Source organism: Pavona decussata, unplaced genomic scaffold, assembly GCF_977016875.1.
Source record: "Pavona decussata unplaced genomic scaffold, jaPavDecu1.1 SCAFFOLD_367, whole genome shotgun sequence".
Classification (NCBI taxonomy): domain Eukaryota; kingdom Metazoa; phylum Cnidaria; class Anthozoa; order Scleractinia; family Agariciidae; genus Pavona; species Pavona decussata.
Window position 1 is genome coordinate 159141 of NW_028145743.1, and position 14067 is coordinate 173207.

The following is a 14067-nucleotide window of genomic DNA, read 5'->3' on the forward strand; positions in this document are numbered from 1 at the left end:
CCAATAATTGTTAACGGGTCTGTACCGTGTTTGCTGTTGTTGTTTTGTTTGTTTGTTTCACGGTTGTCGTTGTTGTGTTTTTTTTTTTTTTTTTCATTTTTTGCCTGCTATGTAAACAACCTGTTTAGAACTAAACGACTGGAAAACGCTCAACTTAAACAATGGATTTAACTCAGCAATAATAACTTGGATCTGGGACCCAGAACGGTACAGATATTTCTTTGCAGAAGTTATCAGTACCATACCACTTTTTATCGGGTCCGTACCCTTCTTTTTTCCTGTCGAGTGAACAGCCGTTAAATCTATTGCCTTCGAACAGTGACTTCTCCTCAGTGTACATGAATGGTTCTCATTCATTATTTTCTGGTAAGAAATGGCTGTTTAGTGTCTAATGTCTCAAGTTTCAAATGCTCAACACTGTTACTGAGGTTTGCCTTGGTGATGTTATACCCCTTCAGCCCAGCTGTGGGTGTCCTTGTATAATCTTTGCTCTTGTCCATTCCGCAATTACTGCACTTGAGGAATCATGCCACCTTCTCTTATCGGTGATGAAGTGAGAGTGAATGACTGAACTTTATTTAAGTGCCTGAGTGTTCAGCTTGCTCGCTAATTGTGGACACTCAAAGGACATTGCAGATGGTGGTCTTTTAAATGGTTTGTGGTACATGCACTGTCTGTTTTAAATAAAGTGTCGTTGTTGTTTGTTTGTTGTATGTATGGACACCCCGGTTCTTGAGATTCATAGTTTCATTGACAGAGAAAATGGGTGGCTCTCTGAAGAACTGAATACCCACAGTGCTGTTTAGTTTAGAAAAGAACTGCTCTCATAAGCCAGGACACCGCCTGAACATCTCACTTGAGAAAGTTGCCGAGATGGTGACGAAGGTTTATGCTGGATTTCAAAAGCAGTAACTCAATGTTTTTATTTTTTGTCTAGTTAGGAATTCAAGACAAGTGTACAAATTGGTAGGTTTCAAGATTTTTGTGGTCAATTTTTTTTTCGATATTGTCATTGATAGAGCGCACATCCAGAGTTCAATGCGCTTTACAATCAAGAACAATAGTAAAAAACATAAATCAATATAGTAAATTTAAGAAATAATCATAATTATATGTCATGCATATGAGAAGCAATTGGAAAATTTAATAAAATATAATTAATTAAAATCAATAGCAACCACTTACTAGAAAATGTTCGAATAAATAAATTTTATTGAGGGGAATAATTGTTTTGGTTTATACCAAATCCGTGGTTCACCAGCCCCAGTAAGCCACTTTTGACAAATTGTGCCAAATAACTCGCACGCGTATTCAAGATCAATGTAGGAAGATGAACTACGGAGTTTGGGTAGCAAATGAGAGCGTGTGAAAAAACTCTATCCACTGATTTGACATCAATCTCGCACCCAGAGTCCCCTGGCTTTTTGGTCAGGGGGTGGTCGCCAGTAGAGACTCTGGGGAACTGGAATTTTATTTAAATTTTTTGATTGGCTGTTTCGTAACGGCCTCTATTGTTTTACCGCAGAAAACCTGCGGTGATAAAATTCCAGTACCCCAGAGTCTCTCCTGGCGCCTACCCGCTGACCAAAAAGCCTGAGGACTCTGGGTACGAGATTGGTTTGGCATGTACTTATCCATACGCGCGAAAATTAGGTTGCATTAGGGTAGCTTGTTCTTGTTTTGGTGATTTGATCCTCAGTATTGGCCCTGTTGTTCAGGGTGCCGAAAGGTTTTCTTCCGCGGTTTTCGGTTCCGGTCGAATCAAGGCGTATGCTTTGATCAAACGTCCGCCATCTTGGTTTGTAACGGCAAGTGCAACAGGACCCAGAACGCCAAACCTTCCGAGCAGCCTCGTATTGGCGCTATCTCTAAGTTGCGCTCTCCACTACAAACAAAGATGGAGGCAGTTTGATCGAAGCATGTGATCTCGTCAATCGCACGAGAAAATAGAGGCCTGTAAACAGTCGATAAGTGAACTTATGTGACTGTGAATTCATAGCTCGTACATGGTGTAAACAATCAGTGATTTCAATAGGCATAACGACTGCTTTCGGATAGGATTGATATAAAAATAATTATCAAAAAGTGTCAAAAATGGTTTTGAAAGAAACCCTTTTTTAGTGTGGAGAAAACCGTTGAAATACGCTACTGGAAATAAGCGCGCAAATATAACTAAAATTAACGTTAAGTCCATCCGGCTGAACAGTCCCAAGTTGGAAAATCAACCTCATTTCACGCTGCTTTCGTTGGAGGTTTGTCCCATTGCATAACTGCATACCCCGCACCCGGATATCTGAAATACTGTGACCCGTGGAGTTGAAATGTTGGGCCACAGGGAACGCAGCAGGAGTGTTGTTGCGGATACTACGTAAGTGCTCACTAAAACGACTCCTAATTTCACCAATAAAGAATGGTAGGCAACCTCGTTCCCAGGGTCTTTTCCCGCCCGCCCCCCACGAAAAGGGAAAAGCCCTGGGAACGAGGTTGAATGGTAGGGCATCGCTTACAGGGTATGCAGTACGCAAGATTACTGGACTGGCAGGTGAAATGGCCACGGACAGAAAAAGAGTAGTTTGGGCCTCGTATCTCGGTGCCAGGGCTGATGTACTGGCAAGTATGGCAACGGGGGCTTTGACACGTACGTGATCCATACTGCTCAGTGGAGGAGTGGTCGTGCGACTGTACAAGCATGTTTGTTAGGTTGAGGTCGCGTTTGTATGCCACGAAAGGTGGTTGTAGGAAGATATCTCGCGTTTGCTGATCGGTTGATAGAATTTGGAAGTTCTGAAGTAGAAACCGTTTGATTTGGGTGTTAAACGGGTGGTATGTGAGAACCAGAGGTACTCTATCAACGGTTCCGTCGTACTGGTCAGACGAGCGTAGGGCATCTGAAGACGTTTGATAGTTGTTACCCTCCGTAGATCGTTTTCAAGGGAAGAACAAGGATAACCACGTAGTGAGAAGAAGGTAAGCATCTCTCTAAATCTCATGAGGAAGTCATCTTCGTCGGAGCAGAGTCGACGCAGGCGGAGGAACTGGCTGTAAGGGATAGCACGTGTGCAGTGATCAGGATGGAAAGAAGAAAAATGGAGGTAGTTTGAGTATCTGTTTCCTTGTAGTAGACGGAGGTTTGAATCATGTCATCAGAGATATGTAGGTTTTTGTGTTTGAAAGGGTAAATTTTATAACTACCTAAAGACAATTTTCGCTTCATAGGCACTTTAAGGAGTGACCATCAGACCAGTATTGCCTTGAAAGAAATACTCAATGGTTGTTTCTTGCGCACAAGTCACTGAGACTGGCATTTCGAATTTACAGCTCACTTTGTTTAATACGAATTAAATGTTTAATTTGTTTAGACCTTGTTTAATACGAAACCAGTAGACTAATGAGCAACGTATGAGATTTAAATACAATAAAAGCAACCTGTTTGTCAATGAATTGTAAGAACATAACCGGAGTTTTTTTTTTTTTTCTGAGGATGGACTGGCTATGCTGATGGTGTCTCTATAACCACGTGATCAATTAAATCAAACACTCAGAGAAATTAAGTGGTGGGCAGCCGGTCAACGCTTTCACGTTATCTAAACCAACCCGCGAAAAAAAAGAAAATTAGTGACAACACTCGCTGGTAGTGCATGAAAGTTTGCGGGTAAATGAGAGTGCGAATTTCAACCATTTATCCGATTATGCTGCGAAATCGCTCGGAATATCGCCTGATACGCCTTAAATCAGGAGATAGTCCGCAAGATTGAGCAGGCAGTGTAATTGTTTTAAACATAATTATTGATAACAATTCCCAGTTTCAATACAGTAAAGCTGAAGACGATCATCCGAGGTCGTTAAAGCGCCCCGCCATTTTTCTCTCCGACACACGAAATACGTATATCGCAGGATATCTGTTTTGTGCAGACGACAACTATCGCGTGCACCGTGACCATACTTGGGCGGTGTTGCAATGTGTTGAAAAATAACATCGACTATCGGACGAGCCTTTTTTACCAATGTTTGAATTCTCTTAACAAGCGCGCGCTGATATTGTTTATGACGCATTTTACAGAAGTTTTTGATAATTATGGGGATGATGATTGCCTTACAAATCAGGAGATACTATAATATTTACTAGTTTTGTTTTTGTTTTGTTTTTTTTTCATGTCATGGGTGTGAACGTTTCTCGTCCGGAAGGACGAACTAGACTGAAGTATATTCAAGCGGACGACTCCGTCGAAAGTGAACATTTCTTAAACGAAAGCTCACAGCAAGAGAGAGCGAAAGAGAAAACGATACGAGGTGTTAAAAGTTCTTCAAAACGCAACGAACCTGGATTTTTCCAATTTAAATCTGGTAAAGGCAAGACCAAGTGTACATTTGATAGCCTGGACTCCATCGATTCCAGGAAATCGGTGCCATTTGCTGTACTGCCAGAAGATAACAGTGAAGCCTCAACAAGTTCTCCAAGCGATGTAAACGAGGATATGAAAAACGTTTACTCTGTTGAAGAAGCATTTGTTACGCGGGAGAAAAGCGGTAAAGTGTTGTTTTTTGATGACCCAATGCATGATTTGGAACAAGACGAGGATTTTTCTGAGAAATGCGTGCAAAATGTGAAAGAGAAAGACACTACACGCCACTCGAATTGCTTCAACTGGAAAGTGATTTCTTCACACTCTCGCAATAAAAATAGGAACGTTAACAGAGTGTCCCCTCCAGCTACTCAAAAAGAACCTGGCGATGGAAAAGAGGATAGGCTTGAAATATAGCGAGACTTAAACATGGATATTGTTAGCAATAGATCAGCAAAAGTTCAACAATGGCTGAAACTCTATAGCTCTGTAGGACTTTTTTCGATAAAAAGCAATGGCTATATTCGACCCTTTGACGTAATTTGAACAATTATGTACATTTCTTGAATCCTAAAAAGAAATTTACTAAAAAATCCAGCACCGTTCACAATATGTTGTTGATAATGTTGTTTCCTTTTCGAGATACTCGAATTTCCTATGGGTGGTGCTTACTAATACAGGGATATTTTTGCGTGAATAAAAAGTATTCGAGAAAGCAGAACCTAGCAGCAGAACCTAGCAAGTGCTCTTGGTATCCAAAAAGAAAATTTGGGGTATCCATGCATTTTTCAGAGTTCATAAAGCTTCAACTTGAAAAAAAAAAAAACCGCCATACATTGCTTTGTATTTTACTGATTGCTTTAAGGATAATTGTTGCTTCATGATCTCTAAAATGATGATGATGGGAGCCGAGGAGTATAACAACGTTTTCTCACTTTCATTCAATTTATAATTTTACAATAACCGTCCAAATTTTAGCGCGCTGATTGGCTCGTAGCTATTGTCTATAAGAGTACAGACAATAAAAATGACGTCACATGTAACGCGTGCGCTTTCTCAACGAAAAAAATAGCCAATTCCGCTCTTACTTTTTCCGTGTTATTGTAAAAAACGAACCGACGGCAGTTTTCTATGGTCAATACTCTTATAGACCATAAAATGACGCCATAAAATGTCCAAAACTTGGCAGTGAAACCACTCGCCTCCGGCTCGTGGTTCCAGTTGAGTTTTGACCATATTTTGACGTCATTTTATGGTCTATTTAACAATTATTCCACGAGCGCGCGCTGGATATGAGATGATAGATATAATCATCTCATATCCAACAAACGCAAGTGGAATAATTGTTTTATTAAAAACAACCGAGAAATATTGCTAGATCTTACTGATTTCGCTGTGCAAGAACGACCAGAAGGCAATTTAATGGTTGCCATTTCTCGGCCATGGTATAATTGCTCATATACCATGGCCGCTAAGCCAATCAAATCCCTCGAATTGCATTATACAATGATGCAGTTTTTAATAAAAGAGTATAGACCATCAAAAACTGCCGTCGATTTGTTAAACAGCAAGGAAAAGAAATGGTAATGAAATGGAAAGGGTAAGCTTCCGAAGTTATACTAGTGTTGTTGTAGCAGACCCCTTCCGAAAGGACGCAAGGGAGTTGACATACTCGAGCAAGTGAACCAGCTAGGTTAGAGTTCCTCCCCTTTCCAAGTTCTCTCTCACTGCAGCTTTTGGTCCAAGAAAGTAAATCGAACAGTAGGGTAGCCATAAAATGACCTTAGTGACAAAACGGAAAAAGAGAAAAGCGGGTTCTGACTACAGCTTGTTAGGTGGCTCACAACATTTCCAAAACTTTCCATCACTTACACTTTGACTGATCAATACTACAACTCTTTATCAGTTGGTACCATTTTCAAGTTCCCTTCTACCTCTTTCGAAACATGACCAGGTGCAAAACCTTTGATATGAAAACGATTTTTTTTTAATGCGCAATGAATTTAATCTTCATTCGAATGGTTTCGAACCAGCACTTATTTCCAAAAAGAGGCCGAAAAAGCAATTCGAAACTGGCCTATTTCTAGTCGTAAAAAAAAAAAGAACCATTTAAAAATTTGATTAATGTGACGAACAGCACCCTCATCTAAAGCCGTGTTCACACTAGGCCTCAATTAAAATCAAATTATAATTGGAGAGCGTCCACATCAACTAATCAATCCTTGATTATAATCGGATTATGATTGGTTCAAACAATTTTTTTTCTATTTATTTTTTATTCGATTTTAAGTTATCTTAGGAATCAGTTAACGAATCGATAATTAGCTATGAGTATATTTTGAAATAATGTATTTGTTATAGTCATGCAAATAAAGCTTGTTGTTGTTGTTAATTAGTAATTTACTCCTTGAATCAAAGTTCACGTTAATCCAGGATTAGCTTAATCGGGTTTTGAACAGCTCGACCCTGGAAATTAACTCCGTCGCCTGATACTCGTCTGTGGTCAGCTTTACTCGAACAAAATAGGGTTTTCAAGAGCTAAATTTAAGTTAAGTTCTTATTCTGTAAAATGCTGAGGGTTTCGTCTTTTAGTCGAACCGACTTTTTTCAAAGAGACGACGAGCCTATGTGCGGTTATGTAGTAAGATGATATACAACTAACAGGGTAAAAAGACAACAACACTCCTTTGGCTTATATATAATGGTTAGAATTTCTAACTTGTAATAATATTACTAAAATGCGCTTGAGCTGTCCTATCTCTACTAAAATTAAGTTGTCGCTTTTTTACTGAGGAATATTTCCGCATATTTCCGATCGCTTTAGTGTCGTTCTGGATCTGACGCCACAACTCCTTTCTCCCCACATCCCATTTTTAAGCGGCCGTGAACCATTCGGAACTCGACTTGTGCGGGGCATTAAAAAAATAAAATAAAAAAGATTTTAACAAAGCCACAATTTTTTTAGCAAACAAAAATGGAAAGTTTTGATTAGAGAGAAAAAAAATGGAAGGGGAGGGGGGGAGGCTAATTGCACTTTAAAAATAGTTTGCGTTCGGTCAGTATTATTACTTCGGAAACATGACGAAGAACCACCGACTACCTTTCCCACCATTCCCCTCTCAGCGCACCACCTTCTCCTCCCCAGTCAACACAAGTAGTACCAAATAAATGACGTCATCCACCCACAGTGTTGCCATACCGCACCTTATCTTAATCAGCTCTCATCGAGTTCCTCTTTCGCTTCTGTTAGACATCCTCGTCTGCCGCTCACAAAGAATCGGCGTGTCCTCTTCTTTACATCTGTGTGATGATGCAGGTATGTATCTCAGAGTTCCACGCGTTTTAAAATAACATTTATTCTATATTCAAAAACGCGTAAGGCGTAAGTTCAGTTCAGAGAGTTACGGTCGCTTTTACGGGCATCTGGGAAGCACCACCAAAACTGACATGATTACTGTATATTCGCGATGTTAAGTGCGTTTTAGAGTAGTTTTATCAATATCACCTTCAACATAATACCTAATACAGTCATTCCTGTAAGCTCATAGGTAATTTGAAATCACTTCTCTAGTATGAAACGTATTTGCGAGTCGTATACTCATATAGACATTTTAAAGAACTTTTCAATATTACTGTTTTTACAGCTTTATTTACACGTTACAAATATGAAAATCGCTGAACGTTTGTGAAATAGTGTGTAAGAAAGAGTAAAATATGTGTTGGAGGCAATATTGATTATGATGAATCAGTATTAGATACTAATGTCAACTGTATTTCCTTAAGCGCCGACACGCCTGGCGAAGATCGCCAGCGAAAATCGCAAGCGATTTTCGCCAACGATTGATGCAGACACACCTGGCGATTTTTTTTGCCGATCGCAGCGACGTGGCAGTTCTGAAAACTCACGTGATTAAATCGCCCAACTTGATGGGTTGGCTTTACTGGCGATTCACAAACATAAACGTAGAAAATCGCGTGGACGGGCACACTTGGCGAATGCCGGCGAATTTAATCGCCGATATCTGACATGCCAGATATCGGCGATTTTATACGCCGATCGCGGCGATCGGCGTATAAAATCGCCTAGTGTGTCGCTGGCTTTATTGCAAACAGCATTAACATTAGGATCAATTTAAATTTTGCGTTGTTCAATGCTAGCGCTCTTATCGACATACTTTTCTACCAGACCAACCCGTTCAAGGAACAAGAATTCTAAGTAGTTCTCCAATAAAATAGACGGTAAACAAAACATTGAACATCAATCCGTTTGAAAGATAGCGTGAAAGCCATTGATGCAAATGAGCGATTCTTTGCACCGTTTAGAATATTTTTAGTTTCGTCTGAACAGCTTATAATGGACGTGATGCATATAATAAATTAGAACGTATTTCTTCATACCCAGTAAAAAAGGAGTTAAGACAAAATGAAGTATTCAGTTTGAGAATTAAAGAAAGTAAAAAATATAACAAATTTATTTATTTCAATGACCACTGAAGCACCGTTCCCATGTAAGTGTTTGTTTATTAGTTTTGATCATTCTTTGCTTAGTCTCGGCGCTTCCCTGAAGTTTCGGGGAAAACAAGAATTCAAAGATGGCGTATCTAAGATGGCCGCTATTTAGAAATAATGACTTAATTAGCACGTCATATGACATCATCACCCCCCTCCCCCCCCCCCCCCCCCGCCCCGTACGAAAAGACAAAAAGAAAAGCCCGGTCTAGATAGAATTAATATTTCCCTCCCGATGCTCATTGAGAGCAGTTTCATGTTAGAAAAACGTTACTTTTTCACGTATTTGGTCTTAAAGTACACAAAAAATCTCCAACGTTAAAGAATAAAGATCCCATGAACAATGCTCGCTTACTATTCAAGTGTTGTATACAGTATTAAGAATATGCCAAACCTTCGCAGGTGTTCAGAAAAAAAATAATGTGTATTCCTGTTGTTTTTAATTTATAGAAGCACTGGAAAACTATATAAACTGGAAAGCCAATAAACTTGAAAATCTCAAAATAACGCTACTTTTAAAATTTTGCTTTCGTAGCCGTGCGCGAGCCATGAAACGCAAAGTGACATGCGTGCTTTTACTGAATTACCAGCCCTCGCGTTAATGCCAGGCATCCCAACAAACTGGATTCCCATTGGTTACTGAGGAAATCCCTTGTAAAGTTTGACAATGGAATATTCCTCGATGACTGTCTCGACCTGGGACGATATGCATAAGAAAGCCATTTTGAATTTCGCAAAAGCCTGACAAACTTTGGTCTATTTATATATAATGTTTGAAGAACATTTGATAAATCGAGATACCCCATTACTTAATTTGAAATTGTAGGGAATAATCCCCACAGAGACTCGTGACAAAATAATGTATTGACGCGAGCGGTGCAATAACAAGACAGGAGTCCGCAATAGGCCCTTTTCATGATGGCGTCATCTGACAACAATTACCAGAATTCATTTCGTTTTCCTTTTCAAATTCAAATTTTGTAATCCCAGTGGACAGCAAAGAACAATAGCTGTAATAAGCATAAGAAACAAAAAACTGAAGGATTCTGGTAGTTGTAGTCAAATGACGTCATAGTGAAAATGTCCTATTAAGTAAGAGACATTTTATAAAAAGAAGCCCACACACATGTCTCCCGAGAGACTGCACGCAGGCTAACAGCTGCCGATTGGTAAGTTGAAGCTACAAACAGATGGTGGCACATTTTGATTGTGAAACATATCGTCGCATCTGAATCAACAAGTTCGACATGGCCGAAGAGTTCCGCAGATACTATTTAAAGGGTCTTAGTCAAATTGTTCAGGAAAAAACGTTAACGTAACAGGTGGTGAAAATGGGGAGGAGGTGGGAAAGAGATTTCTGGGGATCTGTTCAATCTGATGGCGAGGAGAAGAAGAAAGACTACCTCGGCAAAAATTTTATTTCATAACCACGCTTATTATTTGCTCTAACCTCATTGGCTACACTTATGGTGCTATCCGCACCTGGTACAACTCGCCTCCACCGGATTATCACGTGAACACCACGCCTCAATATGAATTACATTCCTTATTCCTTATTTCGGGTACTCGTGAAAGTCGTCTCGGAAGAAACTAAAGGAGAGGGTATGCCCCCTGTATCAGTACCTGACGAGTTGTCCTGGCGTGCGTTTCTCAAAACTCCCGAGAACTTCTCGGGCCCGAAAAGCTCCCCGTAAAGCTCCCGAAAACGCTTTCTGGTGTTTCTCAAAGCGCACGCAATTTTCGGGCCCGAGAAAAGTCCCGTAATTTTACCCGATAATTTTCGGGTGCTAGAAAGCTCCCGAAATGCGTTTTCGGGAATGCTTTTTTCAGTTAAATGGTTGTATTGCGTTACTATTATCAAGGAAAAAGTTATTCAAAACGAGAGTTTGAGTTAATTGACAGATACTGGGCTAGACTCAAGCTAAAAATGATTAAAAACCAAGAGAAAATTTCTGAAAATCTCACAGGTTTACATGCGTTAGTGCGCGCAAGAACTTCGTATAGATGAACTTAAAGATTTTGTTGATTTCAGTAAATTTACGAAGGTAACTCTTACAAATCAGGTATTTTCAGTTGAACTTTCAAAGAATGACGACCGACAAGGCAAAAGAAGTGAAATTCGTACTTAAAAAACTTGATTTTTGAGAGATTATGGACCAAATAAAGACAGTTTGATAGTTTCCTCAGCGGTTTATAACTGATTCATGGCGCTCGATTTCGTGCTTTAAGAATTATTAAAGGTCAACTTAAGCTTATTTTATTGTAAAATAGAAAGCTTTCACTAAGGATATAAGTCTTCATACAGTGGACAACGTTGGCCTAAGTTTTGTGTTGACTTAGAAAATCTCGATCGCTTTAATCACGAACCGCAACCGAAGGCCTCATTCAAACAGTTATTACCACTCCCCGTTTGTGCATGCATCCATGGTGCATGGTAAGTAAGCGCTAGCTTAAAAGACACAGGCTACTGAAATTTATCCTCAGTGACTTATATCTAGACTAAGGTATCTCTTAACTTATCATTTCATTTTCAGGTAATGTAGAAAAAGTATTCGCCGAACAGGTTGTACAGCAACTTCGTAAAAGAAAATCAAAAACAACAACTAAAAAAACATGAAAGATACCCACCTTGTCTGATTATGGAAAACTTTCATCGGACAACGCTAAGCTGCCGCAAATGTGATAAGCCATTTTCTTGCATTGCAACTTATTTTTTATATAATTATCAGCCTCCACCTCGAAATTTCGAGTTCATGGTAATGCGGTGTCCGAGGACGCTAAAACTTGCTCAAAACCAAAACATCCCTTGACTTGTTTTTATTTTTAGGGGATTTGCGAGCAACGTGTTCAGTTCATTCAAACGAGTAGCCAATAGTATCATGGAAACTTTGACAAGTCTTGACGGTTTGACAGATATATGGAAACATTGATGAACTGCAACAACGTTCAAGATAAAAATAGAAACCAAACAGTCTTCACGTTGTGAAACAGTTAGCTCAGTAGTATCTGCGCTGAAATCTGTTTGTAGGAACAGCATTTACACGTAAATTTATTTCACAAATACAGTTACAGTTTTCAGCTGTTAAAAAAATTAAAGTTGTAATAAAAAAAAGCGTGTAAAATAATCTCTCCAGCTCTAACACGAAAAGATTCCCGAAAATATCGGGAGGCAATTCGGGACACTTTCGGGTGTTTTGAGAAACACTTTTCGGGACCCGAGAAAAACACCCGAAAAGCGCCCCGAAATGTTTTCGGGCCCGAAAAGTTCTCGGGAGTTTTGAGAAACGCACGCCTGGATAATATCAACTACCTCAGCACTGACAGCGTCGTCAATAGCGCCAGAGGAACCCTGGGGAGACGCAGGCAAAACGGGTTGAGGAGCTCGACTGCTTTTGAGTAATATACTAAAGGAAAAACACTAATCAATATTTCCTTTTCCATTTTTTACAAGGTTTATGTAAAATATTCTTTATTTATATAAGAACAGTTAAAACCACTGATTGTTTGAAGGATAAAGTGATAAAAAGCTTTTAACTTGCAATATTTCAAGCAAAGTATAGATTGTACATAATTTTGTGAAATACTCAGAAGAGGAGTATGATATGCACACTCAACTCACTTTAAGCACGCTTGTACCTTCTATTTTTTTCTCAGAAAAAAACAGGATGATTAAATGTAATGTATGGAATATTTTACAGAATGCTTATTTAATGATGCATGGTGGGTATTTTGCTGTGTAAAAATGAATGGGACTTCTCAGATGAGGTGCTATCCATAAGCTGGAGTGATGAGGCTACAGCAGTGTAGTGTTTAGCAGTCTACTGACTTCTTCAATTGGGTTTTTGCTTGTAAGGACAAAAGGTTAACGGGTTGAAGCAAGCCAACTACCTTAATTGAGAAATCAGAGAATAAAATCTGCAATGCAAATTTTTGTGGTGGAAGGAAACACTTAATTTTCTTCTCAGTATTACCTCAGTTAGGAAATGTGGTCGATGCAAGGTAAAGAAAAACTCTGAGACCTTGGTAGGATTCAAATCCATGACCCCACGATTTTGATCACTGATGGACCAAATGTCCTCATGATCACTAGGGCAATGCGAAATCAAAGTGGTTTCCTTCCAGCACAGAAATTTACACTCCATGCAGAGATAATTCTCTGATTTCTTAATTGTATAATCAGTACTGCACAGCCCAAAATTTCATTATCCTTTAATTGTTGTGTTATTTCCAACTTTATTCCAAGTTAACTCTCTCATGTAGCAAAGTGTAAACAAACCGCTGGGGATAACTGTCTGGTGAATTTTTTTTGGTAGCAGTAGAGACAGTTGAGGATTTATACCCCAGTGCTATTTGATTTTATGTCAAACCAACTTGGCAAAGGGGAGAGAACCTTGGATCCAGGTCATCGAATGCACTCCCTAATCCAGTCATTCTTACTAGTTTTCATATATATAAAGTAGCATAAAGCATTCACAAGCGACTGTCGGGTTGACTTTGCAATATCAAGAAAAGGGCCAGCTAATTACCGCCGTGGTTTCCCTGAACAAAACAGTATCAGTTTGCACTCTCAAAACAAAAGAACTAATGTGGTTGACAGGAAGTTAGAAAGGTTCATGCTTTTCCTACCCCTTCCAAAACAAATGGAAAAATAATTAATAATTATAATGCATTCTAAGATTAAGTTGACAGCAAGAAAGACATCTTTACTCTCTAATATTCGATATCAGTTTTGCATGGAACTGAGTTCCTAGTTTGAGACCAAAATTAACAACTTTAATGTGTAAAAGAATAGCTATCAACCTGGGAATAACAAGACATTTTTAAAAATGAGCTTTTCGATCCATTGTATTGAATTAATGAGCTACAAGTACAGTACTTAGAAAAAAATAGAAAAATGACACAAAGCTAACTTGACTTGAAATATTTCTCCTGTATTCAAACATCTCCAATGTGTATCTCCCTCAAAGAGAAACTAAACATCAACAAAAACAAAATCACTCAATTTGACTAGAAAACTATGACATATAAAATACTTTTTTAAACCCCATTAATTAAGGAATCGTTTTGGTCCGCGGTGAACCAGTTTGGAACGATCACTTTATTGTGCATATTATGTTACCGACCACATGAATTCATATAACAACACTGGCCTACTATTATCCGTATTAGCTCGGAATTTGAACATTACCTTGCTTAAAGATTAAAGGTTACTTCT

The 14067-nt window shown here is 39.0% G+C and overlaps 1 protein-coding gene across 1 annotated transcript in view; it reads left to right on the forward strand.

Annotated features, from left to right (window-relative positions):
• Positions 1-3992: 3992 nt before the first annotated feature.
• LOC146452489 (uncharacterized) overlaps positions 3993-14067 on the forward strand; it is a 44448-nt gene continuing 34373 nt past the window's right edge. The window contains exon 1 of the mRNA XM_085097786.1: positions 3993-4832. Within this exon, the coding sequence (XP_084953912.1) occupies positions 4158-4760 (603 nt within the window). The 5' untranslated portion in view covers positions 3993-4157 and the 3' untranslated portion in view covers positions 4761-4832. The remainder of the gene's footprint in view (positions 4833-14067) is intronic.